Source organism: Salvia hispanica, chromosome 4 (assembly GCF_029641045.1).
Source record: "Salvia hispanica isolate PSC_SH4W2 chromosome 4, Shi_PSC_v1, whole genome shotgun sequence".
Taxonomy (NCBI): domain Eukaryota; kingdom Viridiplantae; phylum Streptophyta; class Magnoliopsida; order Lamiales; family Lamiaceae; genus Salvia; species Salvia hispanica.
The window spans coordinates 32,733,813-32,749,971 of record NC_142695.1 but is presented as its reverse complement, the minus strand read 5'-3'; the positions used below and the strand labels follow the sequence as shown (position 1 = coordinate 32,749,971).

At 37.4% G+C, this 16,159-nt stretch overlaps 2 protein-coding genes and 1 pseudogene across 2 annotated transcripts; all 3 read right to left on the bottom strand.

The window, feature by feature from the left end:
• Positions 1-1,886: 1,886 nt before the first annotated feature.
• Positions 1,887-7,636, bottom strand: LOC125195805 (protein DJ-1 homolog A-like). Its single transcript, XM_048094040.2, has 8 exons — positions 7,473-7,636; positions 7,192-7,392; positions 6,470-6,619; positions 6,156-6,338; positions 5,319-5,399; positions 4,783-4,983; positions 4,561-4,701; positions 1,887-2,225 (listed from the first exon to the last, which is right to left on the bottom strand). Exons 1-8 carry the CDS (start codon positions 7,629-7,631, stop codon positions 2,022-2,024), a joined length of 1,320 nt encoding a protein of 439 aa, XP_047949997.1. The 5' UTR covers positions 7,632-7,636; the 3' UTR covers positions 1,887-2,021.
• Positions 7,637-8,716: 1,080 nt separating this feature from the next.
• LOC148928475 (uncharacterized) lies at positions 8,717-9,967 on the bottom strand (annotated as a pseudogene).
• A 618-nt stretch (positions 9,968-10,585) lies between these two features.
• Positions 10,586-11,140, bottom strand: LOC125192044 (uncharacterized). The gene is made up of 2 exons (XM_089070233.1): positions 11,063-11,140; positions 10,586-10,969 (listed from the first exon to the last, which is right to left on the bottom strand). Exons 1-2 carry the CDS (start codon positions 11,138-11,140, stop codon positions 10,586-10,588), a joined length of 462 nt encoding a protein of 153 aa, XP_088926359.1.
• Between the last annotated feature and the right edge of the window lie 5,019 nt (positions 11,141-16,159).

The window sequence follows — 16,159 nt, the reverse complement described above, 5'->3', positions numbered from 1 at the left end:
TGAATATTCATATTAACAAATAGCTATACTGAATAATATAATATTCACTTGCAACTTTTATAATACTAACAAAAATTACACCAAATTAATTCAAAAATAATTTGAATATGAAAGATGATTATTTGGTAAACTGAGAACACTAATTTCATACTTTCCTCTTATTCGTTTGATAATTATTTTCACCACAAATGGAAGTTTATCCACACTACTTTCACCTGGTAATTACTTTCACCTAGTCGGCGGACTAGCCAAAAACATCTCCTGCCACGTCATTAGTACTAATGATTGCACTGTCACATCACTAGGACATCCTGACAAACAAACAAAAAAATTGAAAAAATCGCTAGTACATACGCTAGTCCGTCTGGAGCCCACAATAGCAGACTAGCGCACGAACTAGAGCCATATGCGACGTACGAGAGGTCGTCCGTCGCGCTAGTACGTCAACCGCTAGTCCGCACGCTAGTTATTTTATGAGTTAAGCGAAAGAAAATAATGTAAAAGAGAGAGAAAAAGTTCATAGAGTGATATTTTTATTTTTGAAAATGTACTATCATTTAAAGCGGACATTTCAAAAAGAAAAATAGTTCACTTAAAATGAAACAGAGTACAATTTAATAATAAAAATACTAAACAACTACTCATAGATGAACTGAAAAATGATTAGTAACCTAAAAATACTAAACAACTACTCATAGATGAACCGAAAAATGATTAGTAACCTAGTAGAGTTGGATGTACTTTGTCATCAAGACATCAAATATTATACATAAGGCTAGAAGATTTGCACTGCTTAAAAAGTCAAACTCTTTATTTAATATTCCCTTCATCCCACAAAAGATGTCACACTTTCCTTTTTAGTTTGTCACACAAAAGATGTCACATTTCCATTTTTAGAAAAAGTTCCCTCTCACATTAATATAAAAATTATATTTTCTCTCTCCATTTAACACACAAAACAAAACCTCCTAAAATCTCGTGCCATTCCACAAGTGTGACATCTTTTGTGGGACAGAGGGAGTATTCTGTCACGCTCAGCTAAGAAGTCAACACAAGTATCTCTCGACTTAATTCTCTTTCAGAATTGAGTATTTCTCTGCCGTCCTAAAAAAATATGCACTTTTTCCTTTTTAATCCATTCTGCAAAAATATACACTTTCCAATTTTGAAAATCTTTTTCTTTCTAATGAAGTGACAATCATTATCCACTAACAATACTTTAATTACTTCTTCATTCTACCTCTCTCTTACTTCACCAATTGTGCATTAAAACTCGTGCACATACATATTCTTGTAGGACAGAAGGAGTAATAGAAAGTGAATTTTATTTTTATATATTAATTTTATAATAAATAGAAAGTGAATTTTAATTTTATATATTAATTTTATAATAAAATATGAAAAAACAAGATAATAGAATGTATAATCCACTACAAAAGTAGTAAAAAGTAAGTATGACAACTGTTGACGAACGAACCGAAAATAAAAATAATGACAAGTAAATAAGTAATGGCGGACTAAGGAAGTAGTAGAATGCAAAATGTCCCACGCTTCTATTTTGCACTCGACATTTCTCTCTTTTACTTTACTTTATCTCCACTTTATTTATATACTACTTATTTTTCGTGAATAAAAAGTGTGACATCTTTTTATGCACATAGGTAGTAAATTGAACCTGAGATTCGATAGAGCATCACAATACACATGATTTTGACAAACTTTTTCACATCTCAAAATTTACACCTACTTTTATCCTAGCCAATTCGTTTTCTACTTGAATAAGTACTAAAGATCTGCCTATGTTGTGGAGTAATTTTTTCCCCTTTACTGAGTTACTCCCACCAACAAATTTCGCCATGTGATCACATTTTTCTGTGGAAAGTACATGCTTCCAAACCTCATTAAAGATTTATTAATAATCAAGACAACCGACCAGCAGCAGTGTTTACAACATCATTTATGCAAAGCACTCCAGTAAACAACGAGGCTAGTTAAACTTCATTTTTTACCTCATATCTCTATTAATGCACGAAAATCATGGCCTTTCCAAGCTCCAGAGCTTTCTCCCGTCCAAAAAACTTCTCAACTATCACCAATGCAAACTCCATGGTGGTTCCCGGTCCTCGACTCGTGACGAGATTACCATCCACCACCACTCGGTTTTCTACTTCACTTGGGTCTGACAATTTGTTGCACAAGGCTGGAAAAGCAGTGGCCTTCTTACCCTGCAAGATAAATATCAGGACCCAAATCAATTTACCAACTACAAACTGTTCAACAGTGTTTATTATCATGAAGAAGTAATGCAAAAATTTTAATTACCCAATGTTACCATAATACGCTAGAGCTAGGAGCTAGCTAGCTGGAAACTGGAAGTATTATTCATGCCAGGAGGAAAGGGGAAGAATATGTAATGTAATCAGAGAAAAGGAAAGCCGTGTTTCCACTTAACAACAGAACTAGTCAGGAACTGATGAGTCAGCAGCCACATCACCTGGGAGTAGTTATTGCATCTCATGTTTGAAATCCCCTTTATCAATTCAATTTCTTTCCATAAACAGTATCAGTGGTATCGGAAGTCACCAATCCTCGGCAATGGCAATGGCAATGGCAATGGCAATGGAGACGCACTCACACGATTTGGAGAGAACAACGGACCCGATGTTCCACGTTCTGGAGAGTCAGAAGGCTGTGTTGTCCCATGATCTGGATCTGAGGTATGAGGCATTGCAAAAATAATCGGAAGCTCGGTTTGGGGAATTAGCACAACTGATCCAAGATATTAGCTTCGCACACCGGGGAAGAAGAACAACGACAGCAGACAAAGACTCCGGCAGCCATGAATCACATGTGGCTAAAGAGGATCCATTTGCCAATTTGCAGAATCTCAAACAGGTATCAACTTTTCGAAATTATAATGACAAGGTACACTCTAGGACTGGTATAGAAGTCGACGGTACATTGAGTATGTTTTTATCGGGGTTAGAAGAAGAACTACAGATCTGGTCTGAATGTAAAACCCAAAACCTTAGCCGATGCTTATACTATCCCTAAGCTCGAGGAATTTACAATGACAGGCGAATTACTACATTGTATGAGAATGATGGGTAGAGTAGTGTTATGGGAGGTATGAGAAATTGATTGAGATTTAAGAATTCAAAGGATGGAGGATTTAGTTCTATGGAATCATCTAACCTTCTTGGTAAAAAAATAATTGAGTTCAAGAGACATTACAAACCCTTCCTCTTATGCAATAGGCATTGATAACAAGCTCGGTAACTACCTTGCATTGAAGTGGTTGTCGGTTTAGTTTACTAAGCCCATGGTGAAGATGAAGCTAATGGTTATTTCTAGTTGATATTTGTAAGGTCTTAAAGGAGGTGGTGTGGTTGGGGCTATTCATATGCATGCACAATAAGGTGAAGTGATTGGTGGGAATCTTGGGAAGCAATTTGATCTTGAGTTGGAGAGTGCAGAGGTGAGGCAACAGAGAAGTCAGTAGTATAGTAATGAGAATTCGAATAGGATCATTGTGAGTCCCTATGTGCAATCTGGGCAGAAGTCGGGTTGGCTGAGACCATTGGAGATTGAGGTTAAGATGGCCATGAGGGATTCTACTCTAAGGCCTTTGGAGGGAAGAACAAGGAATATCAAATAGCTTGCCAGAAGTGGATCCGATCTCTATGAAGAAGATTGGTGTACGCGATCTTCCTTTCTTCCTTGTGGACAATGAAGCTTAAGGTGAGGGTATTGTTACGATAATGAGCTAGAACTAGCTGGGAACTGGAAGTATCACACATGCATTGAGGCAACAGAGGAGTCAGTAGTATAGTAATGAGAATTCAAATAGGATCATTGTGAGTCCCTATGTACAATTTGGGCAGAAGTCTGGTTGGCTGAGAAGGCTTCCATTGGAGATTGAGGTCAAGTTGGCCATGAGGAATTCTACTCTAAGGCCTCTGGAGGGAAGAACAAGGAATATTAAATGGCTTGACAGAAATGGATTCAATCTCTATGAAGAAAATAGGTGTACGTGATCTTCCTTGTGTTGTGTACAATGAAGCTTAAGGTGAGGGTATTGTTACGATAAAAAGCTAGAGCCAGCTGGGAACTGGAAGTATTACACATGCATTGAGGAAAGAGGAAGAGAATGTAATCAGAGAAAAGGAAAGACGCGCTTCCACTTAACAGAAGAATTAGTTGGGTACCGATGAGTCAGCAGCCACATCACATGGGAGTAGTATCGAAACAGCTCAACTTCAATAGGAAGGTATCAAATAAATACTAGATCGGTAATCAGTAGAATTAGCTTAGTTCATTGTGAATGTTGTAACTTGTAAGTTTGTGGACTCAAGGATTCTGGCAAATCCTGAGTATTTTATTGTGTTTGTATTCCCTTTTATCAAATCAATTTCCTTCCATTCTTGTTCGATTATATACACAGTACCACAAAAGCAATAATATGCAATTTGCATAAAATTTATGTTGTCTCCAAAATGTAAGCCATTTTAAAGTTTTGAATCCAATATTTTCAAATTGGAAATAATGCATAAAGCATACCTTGAGCAAACCATGGGGCTCGAGGACCAAAGCTGGAGATGCACATATTGCTCCGTATAGTTTATTTGACTCTCTTTGTTTCTTCAGCAGATTTACCAGCTTCTCTGACTCTGTGAACGCTTGAGCTCCACCAAGTCCACCCTTTATGCACAGAATGTTAAGCACCAGATAAAACATGCCATTATATATTAGAAGATACCACAGCAGAGGACCATCTCTTACCGGTAAGACAATGAGGTCAAACGAATTGTTGATGACATCATCTAGGAGAACATCAGCTACTAGTTTAACATTCCTAGAAGCCACAATTTCGAGTTTCTCCCCAACAGACGCCACTACCACTTCAGCTTTTGCTCGTCGGAGTACATCAATGATGATAACAGCTTCCATCTCCTCGCTCCCATTAGCAATAGGCACAAGAATCTGGCAACAAGCAAAGTTGGAAATTAGATTAACAGTGGCTGATCGTGTTGGTTCATTACTTTTTATAGCAATAAATTGGAGGAAGCAGACAGTCTAATATGTCAACTCATTCAAGATTGACAAGAGCCACATCGCAATGTCGCTGATTACTATTTGGAATCTTCACAAGACACATCAGTCCACAAGAAGCTAAACTACACATATATAAACCAAAGCAAATTAAACATGTTCTGTGAGTGCCAATAATATCTTTAATAAGCATCCTCACAAGTGCAACAAAATAGGCATAATAACCGATGGAAGATTAAACAAGAAGAAAGACATTCAAAGTCAACCTTGGGAATATCACCACACGTCCATTGGATAGGGTTTAGCTCCGCAAAAGTATATGCATCCCCGTGATTTGATCGCAAGACCTGGAAACAGAGACAAGGACAAGGATAAAAAAACAAGAAAACATAGGGAATAGAACTGCAATAGTGTGTGTGTGCGCAGATCCATATCAGCATACTATAAATTAAGAAAAACTGTTACTTTATATCAGCTACGAATATGTAGAGCAGACATAAGTTGGTAAAACTCTAGTTGCATGGTAGCAAGCTGAGCTGGGGTCGGAGCTATATATGCTGGATCGGAGGCAATATTGAGTTGGAAGGAGAGCAAGGTTTATTTCAGGAGGGGCCCACCTTCTCCTTGTATTCTCTAGGCAAAATAACCCTTGGCACAAATGGATTTGGCACATAGCCAAAGACTGCTCTCAAAGCCAAAAAGAACGCTCAGATTAGCAAGAATCAGTGGTGGCAAGCCAGGAAACTTTCTTGGTTTTTCCTCTGAGTTTGACCAAAATGCATTGCTGGATTGGTCAAGATGCAAAGTTGGTGGGACTGAAGGAAAGAAAACAATGGATAATCACACAAGGACCAGCATGAGTAAACACCCAGGACCTGTACGACAAATCTAAACATTCAATCTATGATTCTCTAATCCAGACAATATTCTCATTTGTCAACACCTCATTGCTCAATAGTTCAACACAGTAATCTACTACTCAGCATAGAAACTTAAGATATTCTCCACAAATAGCATTCAGATGTTACATACTTATTTAATTATCAAATGAAACGTATGGATAAATCATGTAGCATATCTTTCATGTGAAATAAGAGAAATACCAAGGGACCAGAAACTTCATCGGCCTTTTCTTTTCCATACAATATCTCAATCAGCGAAACAGCATACTCCATTGTTGTACCAGGTCCACGGCTTGTCACTACTTTGCCATCCTTCTGCACCCTAGATTCAACAACAGATGCAGTGGATGATAACTGCTCCATGAAAGATGGGTAGCAAGTTGCCTGTAAAAGGATCGATATGTGCCATGTCATTTATAAGTTACAACGTCACTGCCAAGACAATTTGTGCTGTTAAATCCATAAAAGCAAACGCCATATGGCAATAAACACATTAAGCTGATTTTCGTTCTCACCTTCAACCCCTTCAGCAGTCCCCATGACCCGAGTGCTACAGCAGGAGCTGCACAGATTGCAGCATACGGCTGGCCTTCAGCAGCTTGCTTTCTCACAATGCTCTCCAACGTTTTGCAATCCCTAAGTGTGGTTGAACCAGGCATTCCTCCCTTGACAAACACAGCATAGATTAATATATATAGGGGTTGTTCGGTTTGCAAGATTATATCTCCGAATAAATATGTATTGTGTTCAGTTCATGAGATTGAATCTCACAACTCAAATCCTAGGGGATTATATACGTATTATGTTTGGTTCATGAGATTGAATCTCACAACTCAATCCTACATGGATAATCATGTGATAATTAGTCAAGCCACCCCCTCCAACTAAAATAATCTCACAACTTAATCCTAGACTACATCTCATGATTATTTTGTCTAACAAACCGAACAACCACATATAGTATGATACTAGGATCATAATTTGTCGTTCCATTAAAATCTAGCCACAAAACCAAATGATTCACTGAAACATGTCGTAACTTAAACTATAGTATCGATGTGGCATACTAAAATCCAAATTCCATATAACAAAAATCAAAACATTGCAACATGGATGTATAAAAAAGCATCATCAGTGAAAAAAAATCCAGCAGAAAACTAGTAATCCTAGCAAACTTAGATGCCATTTGTTGTCACCGAAACCTGAAACATTCACAAAAAAAGATAAAACATCCTACCGGAAGAGAGATAAGATCAAAATCGGAACGTTCGCAGTCGGAAATAAGCGAATCAGCGAGGATTTTAATGCCGTGAGCGGCGTCAACGCGGAGCTGCTTCTCGACGGACGCTACCGTAACATCGGCGCCGGCTCTGCGTAGCACATCAATCGTAACTGTCGCCTCCAGTGGCTCCGTGCCGTTGGCGACCGGAACCAAAACCTAAATATTGCAAAAACTTAGCTCAATCTTATCTGAAAGTAGTTTTTTCCACAATCAGTGTGGATAATTTAGTAGTGTACCTTTTTAGCAGCGGAAGACATGATCGAAGACGATGAGCGAATTTTTCTGCGCGGAAGGGAGTGTGAGGAGGCGAGAAATAGTCTGGAAGGGAATGACAAATGAAGGGCGAGAGGGGTGAGGTGGCGCGAGCTTAGTGCCACCATTTTATGCCTGCTCATAGTAGATAAAACCCACCGACTCGAGATATAGGTATATATATTTTCCTTAGTTAAATTTGGACTTTTACTTCCTAAATTAGACTAAATATACTCTCTCTATCCCATATATAACATAAATATAAACGTATGATATGACATAGAAATTAAGATAAAAATAAGAAAATAAGAAAAAAAAATAAGAAAGGTAATTAAAATAGTGTTAATGAATAGTGATACTCATATTATTATTAGGATCCGTTCAGTGATCATTAAATGGTCATAAATAGAGTCAAATCAGGGCAATTAATGAGGTTCAGTGCTCAAGAGATGAAAATGGTTGCCCTCGAAATCCCCCCTGCCCTGCGCTGTTGTTCCAGATTTTTGGACAAAATAATTCATGGTGGTAGCGTGATATTAGAAATCTGCTCCACTACTGTGATGAAGAAATGGACGCGACTTGACCAAAGTACCCCCCAAAAATTTCGATTTCCCCATCATCGTCATCAGTGTCGTTTCGATTTTTTCATTTGGCTGTACTTTCTCACTCTACTTTTCAGTCCACCAAGCTATTGAAGGGGAGAGGGTCGTTGAACTTCCGTTTTCCCGGCGCAACGAACTCTATCTCACCTAGTAGACTTGGTCGGTTTCGTTTCTTCTCTTTGTATTTAAACGGACCACGCTATATTTAGACTATCTCCATCCGTGACACTCGCCCAACCCAACCCCAATCAACTTTTTAATAAAATATTCATTTCTTTATCCTCCACATACACAACCCTCCCTCAATTCAACCCCATCAACTTTTTTACTTCCATCAGTGACCCCAACCCAACCTAATTAAATATTTTCTTTTTCATATATTTTATATTAATATTTTGATTTATAATTAATTTAGATATATTAAATAATGTCTAAAAATTATAATAAAAAAGTATATGATTCAAATTTAAAACTATAAATTTTAGATATTCAAATAATTAAAGCACAATATAATAATAAATTACACACATTAAAAAATACAAGGCGATAGTAGAAACCAACAAACCAAAATACTAATGAAGAGTGAAAAAAAGGCTAGCTTAAACAAGATAAACATTAGTACATATTTAATTGTTTGTGCCAAATTTAATCAAAATGTGTTCAATCAAATCTTCTCGAAGAGCAATATGAGCTTCTCTATTGCGGAGTTGAGCTCGATTAGTCATATATGATGACAAGCTCCCGATCCGTTGAGTGGAATAGCAAAAGGCTTCAACATTTTCTTCATGTACTCTTGTATGAGTATCTTGAATAAACTCAGTGGCATCATAATAATTTTGATATGTATCACGTTCATCTTCTACTATCATATTAATGCATGATGATACAAGCCATCATAATTTTTTCCATCAAAATCTTATCCCATACAAGACACGGCCTTTGCAAAAATGCGAAACGTGCTTGTAGGACTCCAAATGCTCGCTCAATATCTTTTCTAATAGACTCTTGGTGTTGAGCAAACAACTTATGCTTTTTTGAGTTTGTGGAGAAGTGATTGACTTAACAAATGTAGCCCATGCAGGATATATACCAGGACACCGATGGAGTACATTAATATCATTGCACGAACCTGGAATCCCAAAGAACATATGCCATATCCATAAGTCGTATGATGCCACAACTTCCAAAATGATCGTTGGTTTTTCACTTCTCCCTGTATATTGTCCAGCCCATGCGTTAGGACAATTTTTCCACTGCCAATGCATGCAGTCTATACTCCCTATCATGCCTGGGAAACCACGTTGATCTGCTACATATAGAAGTTTAGCCATATCTTGTTCAGTAGGTCTTCTAAGATATGTGGCACCAAAACATGAAATAACACCATCAACAAAATTCATTAGAGAATCTCTTGTTGCCGTTGAACTCATCCACAAATATTCATCGATGACATGGATGATGTCCCATACGCCAACACCCGCAAAGCTCCTGTACACTTCTGTAAAGAGGATTTGTCTCCCAGCAGCATCGCGTCTCTCCTGAAAATACTCATTCTTAGCAGTTACAGCTTCTACTATCCGAAGGAATACGGATTTGTGCATGCGAAATCGGCGTCGGAACACCTATGGTCCATACGTCGGGTTGGGACCAAAATAGTCATTGATCAAACGCTCAACACCAATCTCGCGTTGCCTTTCACAATACCTTTTTCTGACTCTAGAAGCTTGGACCCATGCAGTTAGATTGAGAATGTTAGCAACAATTGTATAAATTTGATGATTTTGTTGAGAAACTTCTTCCCATTGATTGAGTGTAATGGTATTTGAATCATCAGAACTTGAATTTGATGAAAGTGATGAGTTTTCAGTGGAAGACATTTTTTGGAAGTGGAGTGAGTATTTGGTGTTATCTTCAAAAGAATTCACAAGCTATTTATAAACTAAATACTATTTACAAGTGGCACGAAATTCATATTTTCACCTAGACATGTGATAGACACACTTGCAGTAATGCATGTGACATATCAATCACTTTTGCCAGAAAATGCATGTGATAAAGAAATTACGCTTGTCACATATCAATCACTTTTGCCAGAAAAGGCATGTGATAAAGAAATTAACCTCGTGACATCTCAATCACTTTTGCTAAAAAATGCATGTGACATATTGTTTCTGACATCCCACTTACTTTTGCATGTAATAGAGAAGTAATGTTTCTGACATCTTAATAATTATTTTTACTGGTAAATGCATGTGATATCAAACTCATATCTGCAAAAGCATGTGGTAAAAAATGATGTTTGTGACATCCCACTTACTTTTGCAGAGAATGCATGTGACACTAATTTATATTACATAAAGTGCAAACAAAGATCACACAAAACTAACATTACATAATTAAAAGCACACCATACAAATATTACTACAACTAAGATCACACCAAACTAATATTACATAACTTATTCTCACACTAAACTCATCTCAAACTAAAAGCATTCATTTTCCAAACACAATCTCCATTAGGTTGCATTTCATGTATTGATCTTCCGGGGACAAGTGCGCTTTCTCCAACAACTTAAACAACATTTCTTGGTACATATTTATAGAGGGCTTATCCAGCCTTTCACGTTCTAGCTGCAGTCGAGCTCTTGCTATTTCGTTCTCATTATCTTTAGCTAGCCTAAGTGCATGGAGATCTGCAGTGCATTGTGCATTAATAGAATCGGATTGTGTTACCTTGCCTTTTCTTTTTCTTTTTGCCTTGTCTCTACCTATAGGTCGGGAACTAGTTGAATGTCCAAATGTGGGAGTTTTTGGATTTGAAGGGATAGTATACTCGCCGGATTCAGAAGTCTTTGTCCTCTTTGAGTTGCTACCATCCTGTTCATTAGCAAAATTTTCATTGTCAGGAAATACCTGTGTTGCATCATGAACACTCCACTTCTCATGTTTACTCATAACTTCATTAAACACTATCAAATCTTGAAAGCCGTTGCCTCCGTCGCCTTTGTAGATGCTATGAGCTTCATTCTCAACATCCTGGTCGCTCATTCCACTCCTCTTTCGGGCGTTGGTAGCTCTGCAAGCAGCCACCCATTCGTTGCCGTTTCCGTTAAGTCATTTCCATCCTAGTCGCTCATTCCACTCCTCTTTCTTTTGTTAATTTCATCTAGATTTTCTGTTTGGCATTCATGATACAATTTATGGACATTTAGCCATAATGTATCTCCCTTCCGATTTTTACCACTCACATTATCTTCGCTTGCGTAGACCCAAGAAGACATAAGTGCTATATCTTCTTTCACACCACACCTTACATTTTTTGAGCTCCTCTGCTTTTTGTTCGCTTGTTGGACATCTCCGAACAAATTGCGGGTGATATTTTCAAACGTGGGAATTTCAGTAGATGTAGGAATTTGGCTTAGATTTGGAGAAAATTCAAGGTTTTGTGAATACTCCGGATTTGCAGAAAATTGGGAGTTTGGATATTCTGATAATTGTTGATAATTTTGGAAATTTTGATGGTTTGGGAATCAAGGACGATAGTCTGGATAATTTGGATCCATGAAACCAAATTTATCAAAACAAGAATGAAAAGAAAGTTAGTTTGTTTGTGAAGAGTTTTGCATGCTTAGTAGGATATATATAGAAAAAATGAAGCACAATCAAAAAGTAGCAAATAATAAAGAAATAATAATTAATCATAAATAAAATGAACTAGTTCACGTAAATTTTTCAGAAGAGGGGCTCACATGAATGTTTGGAAGAATAATTTACATGAGTTTTGAAATGATATATAAAGACAAAAATAATAATAATTAAATAAATTAAATTAATAACTAAAAGTAATAAAAATATCATAAATTCACAATGTTCAAAATATTCAAAATGTGATTATCTAAAATATTTACATTTCATATTTATAGTATACAATTCTCAAATACTATGTGCATAATTAAATAAAGTAGTATTAATCAATAATTAATAGTAAATAAAAAAAGCAAAAATAATAATGCATTGACCCAATAGAAAATGGATATGTGTCCTTTGCCCTCCACTTTAGGTTTGCCCCGCTGACAAGACCACAAATTGGGGATTGGGTTGGGTTGGGTTATTTCATTTTTGCTTTATTTTTATTTCTCTATAGTTTGTCTTATATGCTTGCCCCCATCACAAAGTCACCGATGGGGGTGGTCTTATGGATCTGACGTGTTACTGTTTTAGTTCAAGCTCAGATCTGTTTGCTTGTTGTAGCCGACCGACCCAACCGACATTAAGACCACAGTCAAACGTGTTTCCGTTGAAAGGTATGTGGGTGTATGTTGGTGTATATTGTTTATAATACATTGTCGTCATCTTTCTCGGCTTCAAAATTTTGTGCATCTATTGTCTTCGCTTCATATGTGATGTTTGTGTTATGTTATTTGGTCAATTTGATGTTGGTATAGATGAGAAACCCCGGTACTAACTACGCCCGGCTCTACATGATCTTAGAGGATATACTACATATTTTGTGCATAGAAACCACAATCCTAGTGCATGGGTATTTGACGTGTAAGAGCCACCGGAAAAGACGTGTTATTCTTGAGAACGCACGACGGTATAGTGTGATAAACAAAATCCCTATGCAAGTGAAGCATCTAGATCGATTGGTAAATGTGACTGATTATGATTGCGTAGCTAATCTACGAATGGACCAAAACACCTTTGTCCGTCTATGTCGCGTTCTGTCAAACCGTTCCGGTTTAAAAACTGGGATGTGTGTAGGGGTGGAAAAGCAGGTGGCGATGTTCATAAGTGTGTTGGTGCACCATCAAAAAAACCGTGTAGTGAAGTTACAATTCTGGAGGTCAGGATCCATTGTATCGCATTTCGTGAATAAAGTTTTGGGAGCTGTTCTAAGCCTATACGGGATCTGGTTGTCCACCCCTGAGCCGGTACCGACTGATTGTTTGAACTATCGTTGGAAGTAGTTTAAAGTGGGTTGTATGCTTGTGTCCATGTCGATGTCTATGTTCATATTACTGTCGACATACATTGTACTGAGTGTGTTGTTTACCTTGTTGTGTCATGATTGTCTTGGGGCGCTTGACGGTACACACATCAACATATTGGTGAGCAGTACAGACAAACCATGTGAATCTCAAATTGCTACGAATACTTTGGCGGTTTGCGATCGGAACATGCAATTTGTGTATGTACTCCCTGGATGGGAGGGTTCAGCTGGGGATTCACGGGTATTAAGCGATGACATAACTCAAAAAGGAGGATTAAAGGTTCCGCAAGGTTGGTAATTATGACACTAATGAGAATGTTTAAACAGTCAAGCCATTTCGTATATCTGTTCACTGACGCATGTAATCCTCGCAGGATGTTATTACCTATGTGACAACGGACACGCAAATAGCAATGGGTTTTTGACGCCTTACAAGGGTGTACGTTACCACCTAAAGGAGTGGGGTCCCGGTAATGCGGCACCGCAGAACCCAAAAGAGATGTTTAACATGCGGCACACTAAAGCTAGAAATTTCATCGAGCGTGCGTTTGCTGTTTTGAAGATGCGGTGGGGCATTCTACGTTGTGCATCGTATTACACTATCAAAACGCAGATATGGTTAATAATGACATGTTTTCTATTGCATAATTTCATACGAGGAGAGATGCCTACCGACCATATCAAAGCCCAATTTGATGGGAATGTTGACTACAACTCAAACATTCCCGACGCAGAAGGAGCTAAGTTTGTTGACCATGTTGAACCCTCGTCCGAATGGACACAATTTCGTGATAATTTAGCCAACGCAATGTGGATCCACGGTCAACGTGTTTGATGAGAATGATTATTAATCTGTTCGAAACTATTGTTAACATTGTTAAACTTAAATGCTTGCTTTCATAGCCCGTAAAACTGAAGGAACCGGCAGCGGAAGCGCGTTCGAGTTTCATAATTTAATAATTAATCGAACAAATAAATCACATAATAATCAGATGTATTTAGCAGATTATTTAGACAAAATCTATTTGCGCAATTCTCACATGTATCATGCACATAACTTGAATTAATCATGCATTAAGTATATTGAAACCTAAAACATGCTTTTCTACGGAGTAGAAATAATACCTTATTAATTCTCCAAAGAATTGACGATGGCTAGCGACTTCTCCACGTGATGCTTTGAATACTAGACCACAGATCTTCTCTCTGATTCCCGAACTGTACTCCAATATCAGTGTGGGCTGATCTCACCGGAATACTAGGACTTAAATAAAGAACACAGAAATTCTACTCCACAGAGGAGAGGAAAAATCGTCCAACTCCTTAAGGGGGGGAGGGGATGAAAATTTTGAGAAATAAAATTGTGTTATTTCTGTCTCCTTTATTCTCCTATTTATATTAAGTTCCTTTTGGGCCAAGACAGGGATCTATGGAAGGTTTTGGATATGAGCTCATCCAATTTATTTTTTACTAATTAAATTGAACCCACAATTTAATATAAGCTTTAATTGGAATATTACGAGAAGCCACTACAGAAGTAATATTGAACTCTCCCCATCCAAATCCAAAATTATAAGTAATCCGGGTTTCCGTTTTAACTTTCATTTCCCGCGCTTAAGATAAAATGTCCATTAATTAATTAATGTATGCTATGGACTTAATTAATTAATTTCTTATTAATTCCAAGAGTAGACTTAGCATGAAACGCTTATTTATTATTCATAGAGTGATCAAACTCCAACTAGCTAGGTTACGAATAATAAAACCTTGTTTCGCGCTCCTCTTGAGGACATTATCAAACGAGACTCACCTCGCGCACGATTCAATATAATAGCAATCCTAGCACCGCTAGATATTAATCACCACTACTCAATATATCAGGATTATTGGGTTACGAAAAACCCGTACCATTTGATAAATCAAAGTAATGCATAATCAATACCGTATGTTCAATGCTAACCTACATTGATTAAGAAACAAATATTTATCAAGACCTCGCCTTTCAGTAGATAGCACAAAGACAAGTCTTGCTGTTAGATCCGTTCAGTGCTTTACCACACTAATGTCATCTTATTTCAGTAAGACTTAGAAATATGCAGACTGACATTGCAACCTTTCACGATGGATAGTCTAATTCCATCTAGGTCGTGAAATTATTCTTTTTCTTTGTTTAGGACTGACCGTGTTACCTTAAAGTGAACGCCGCCCACAACCGGTCTACTAAAACAAAGACTTAGATATTGTTAAGTTAACTTATACATTTAAACATACAATTAACATCCATTAAATGTAAAACATAACAACATTATGACAAAAATAATCTGTTTTATTCATTGGAAAATAAAATAAGAGTTTTACAGTATTCAATCACTCGAAATGTGATTTCTAGTATACATACTCTAACAAAAACATCATTTGTGCGGTTTGTAGGACGGAGATTGGCAGAATTGTTTAATTTGTCTGCTAGACAACAAGCGTATTTCAATAGCAAATTTTGCAGTTTCTCGCCGTTCTCGTTAGTGATGCTCTCGCCGAAGCAGCGAATTATCTCGGGCAATCCCTGGGTTCATCGAGAATGAATTTTTTTTGTAATGAGAGAGGAAAAGAGGGAAAAGCTACAGGACTTCTCCGCCATCTATGGAGGTAGCGTAGAATTGCGGCTTGTCGGCGCCGCGAGACTCATCATCGCGAAACTCCCATGCCCCAATTTCTCGCCGTGATTTCAATCTATTACGAAAATCTAGGAGATTTTTGGAACCTTTATTTAGTTGGTGTTTGAGAGGGAAGAGGGGAAAAGGGAGGGAAGGCGAGTGTGTCGTGTGAATTTTTGAAATGTTGCCTATTGGAAATTATGAATCTACTTTTTCAACTCCCTAGAATTACAGTGTTATGTCACACCATTTCAGTGTTCCGTACCAAAAAAAAATGACTAGTTTTTTCATTTTAGGTCGTCCCCTACAATATCTAAATCAAAAATATTATGAACAAACAAACAAACTAATAATGTGGACCCCACAATCTAATATTTTCAAGGAGAGTCACCTCCCGGAAAGAAAGTTGGTTACCGGAAACCT

Bases quoted from the DNA above. Each gene is read 5' to 3' on its own strand.
- LOC125195805 (XM_048094040.2), bottom strand. From the start codon at position 7,631: ATGAGCAGGCATAAAATGGTGGCACTAAGCTCGCGCCACCTCACCCCT. The intron at 7,393-7,472 runs GTACACTACTAA...TGCAATATTTAG, and splicing joins TGTCTTCCGCTGCTAAAAAG to GTTTTGGTTCCGGTCGCCAA. The intron at 6,620-7,191 runs GTAGGATGTTTT...GTGTTTGTCAAG, and splicing joins TTGATCTTATCTCTCTTCCG to GGAGGAATGCCTGGTTCAAC.
- LOC125192044 (XM_089070233.1), bottom strand. From the start codon at position 11,140: ATGAGCGACCAGGATGTTGAGAATGAAGCTCATAGCATCTACAAAGGC. The intron at 10,970-11,062 runs GTGTTTAATGAA...GCTAATGAACAG, and splicing joins ACGGCTTTCAAGATTTGATA to GATGGTAGCAACTCAAAGAG.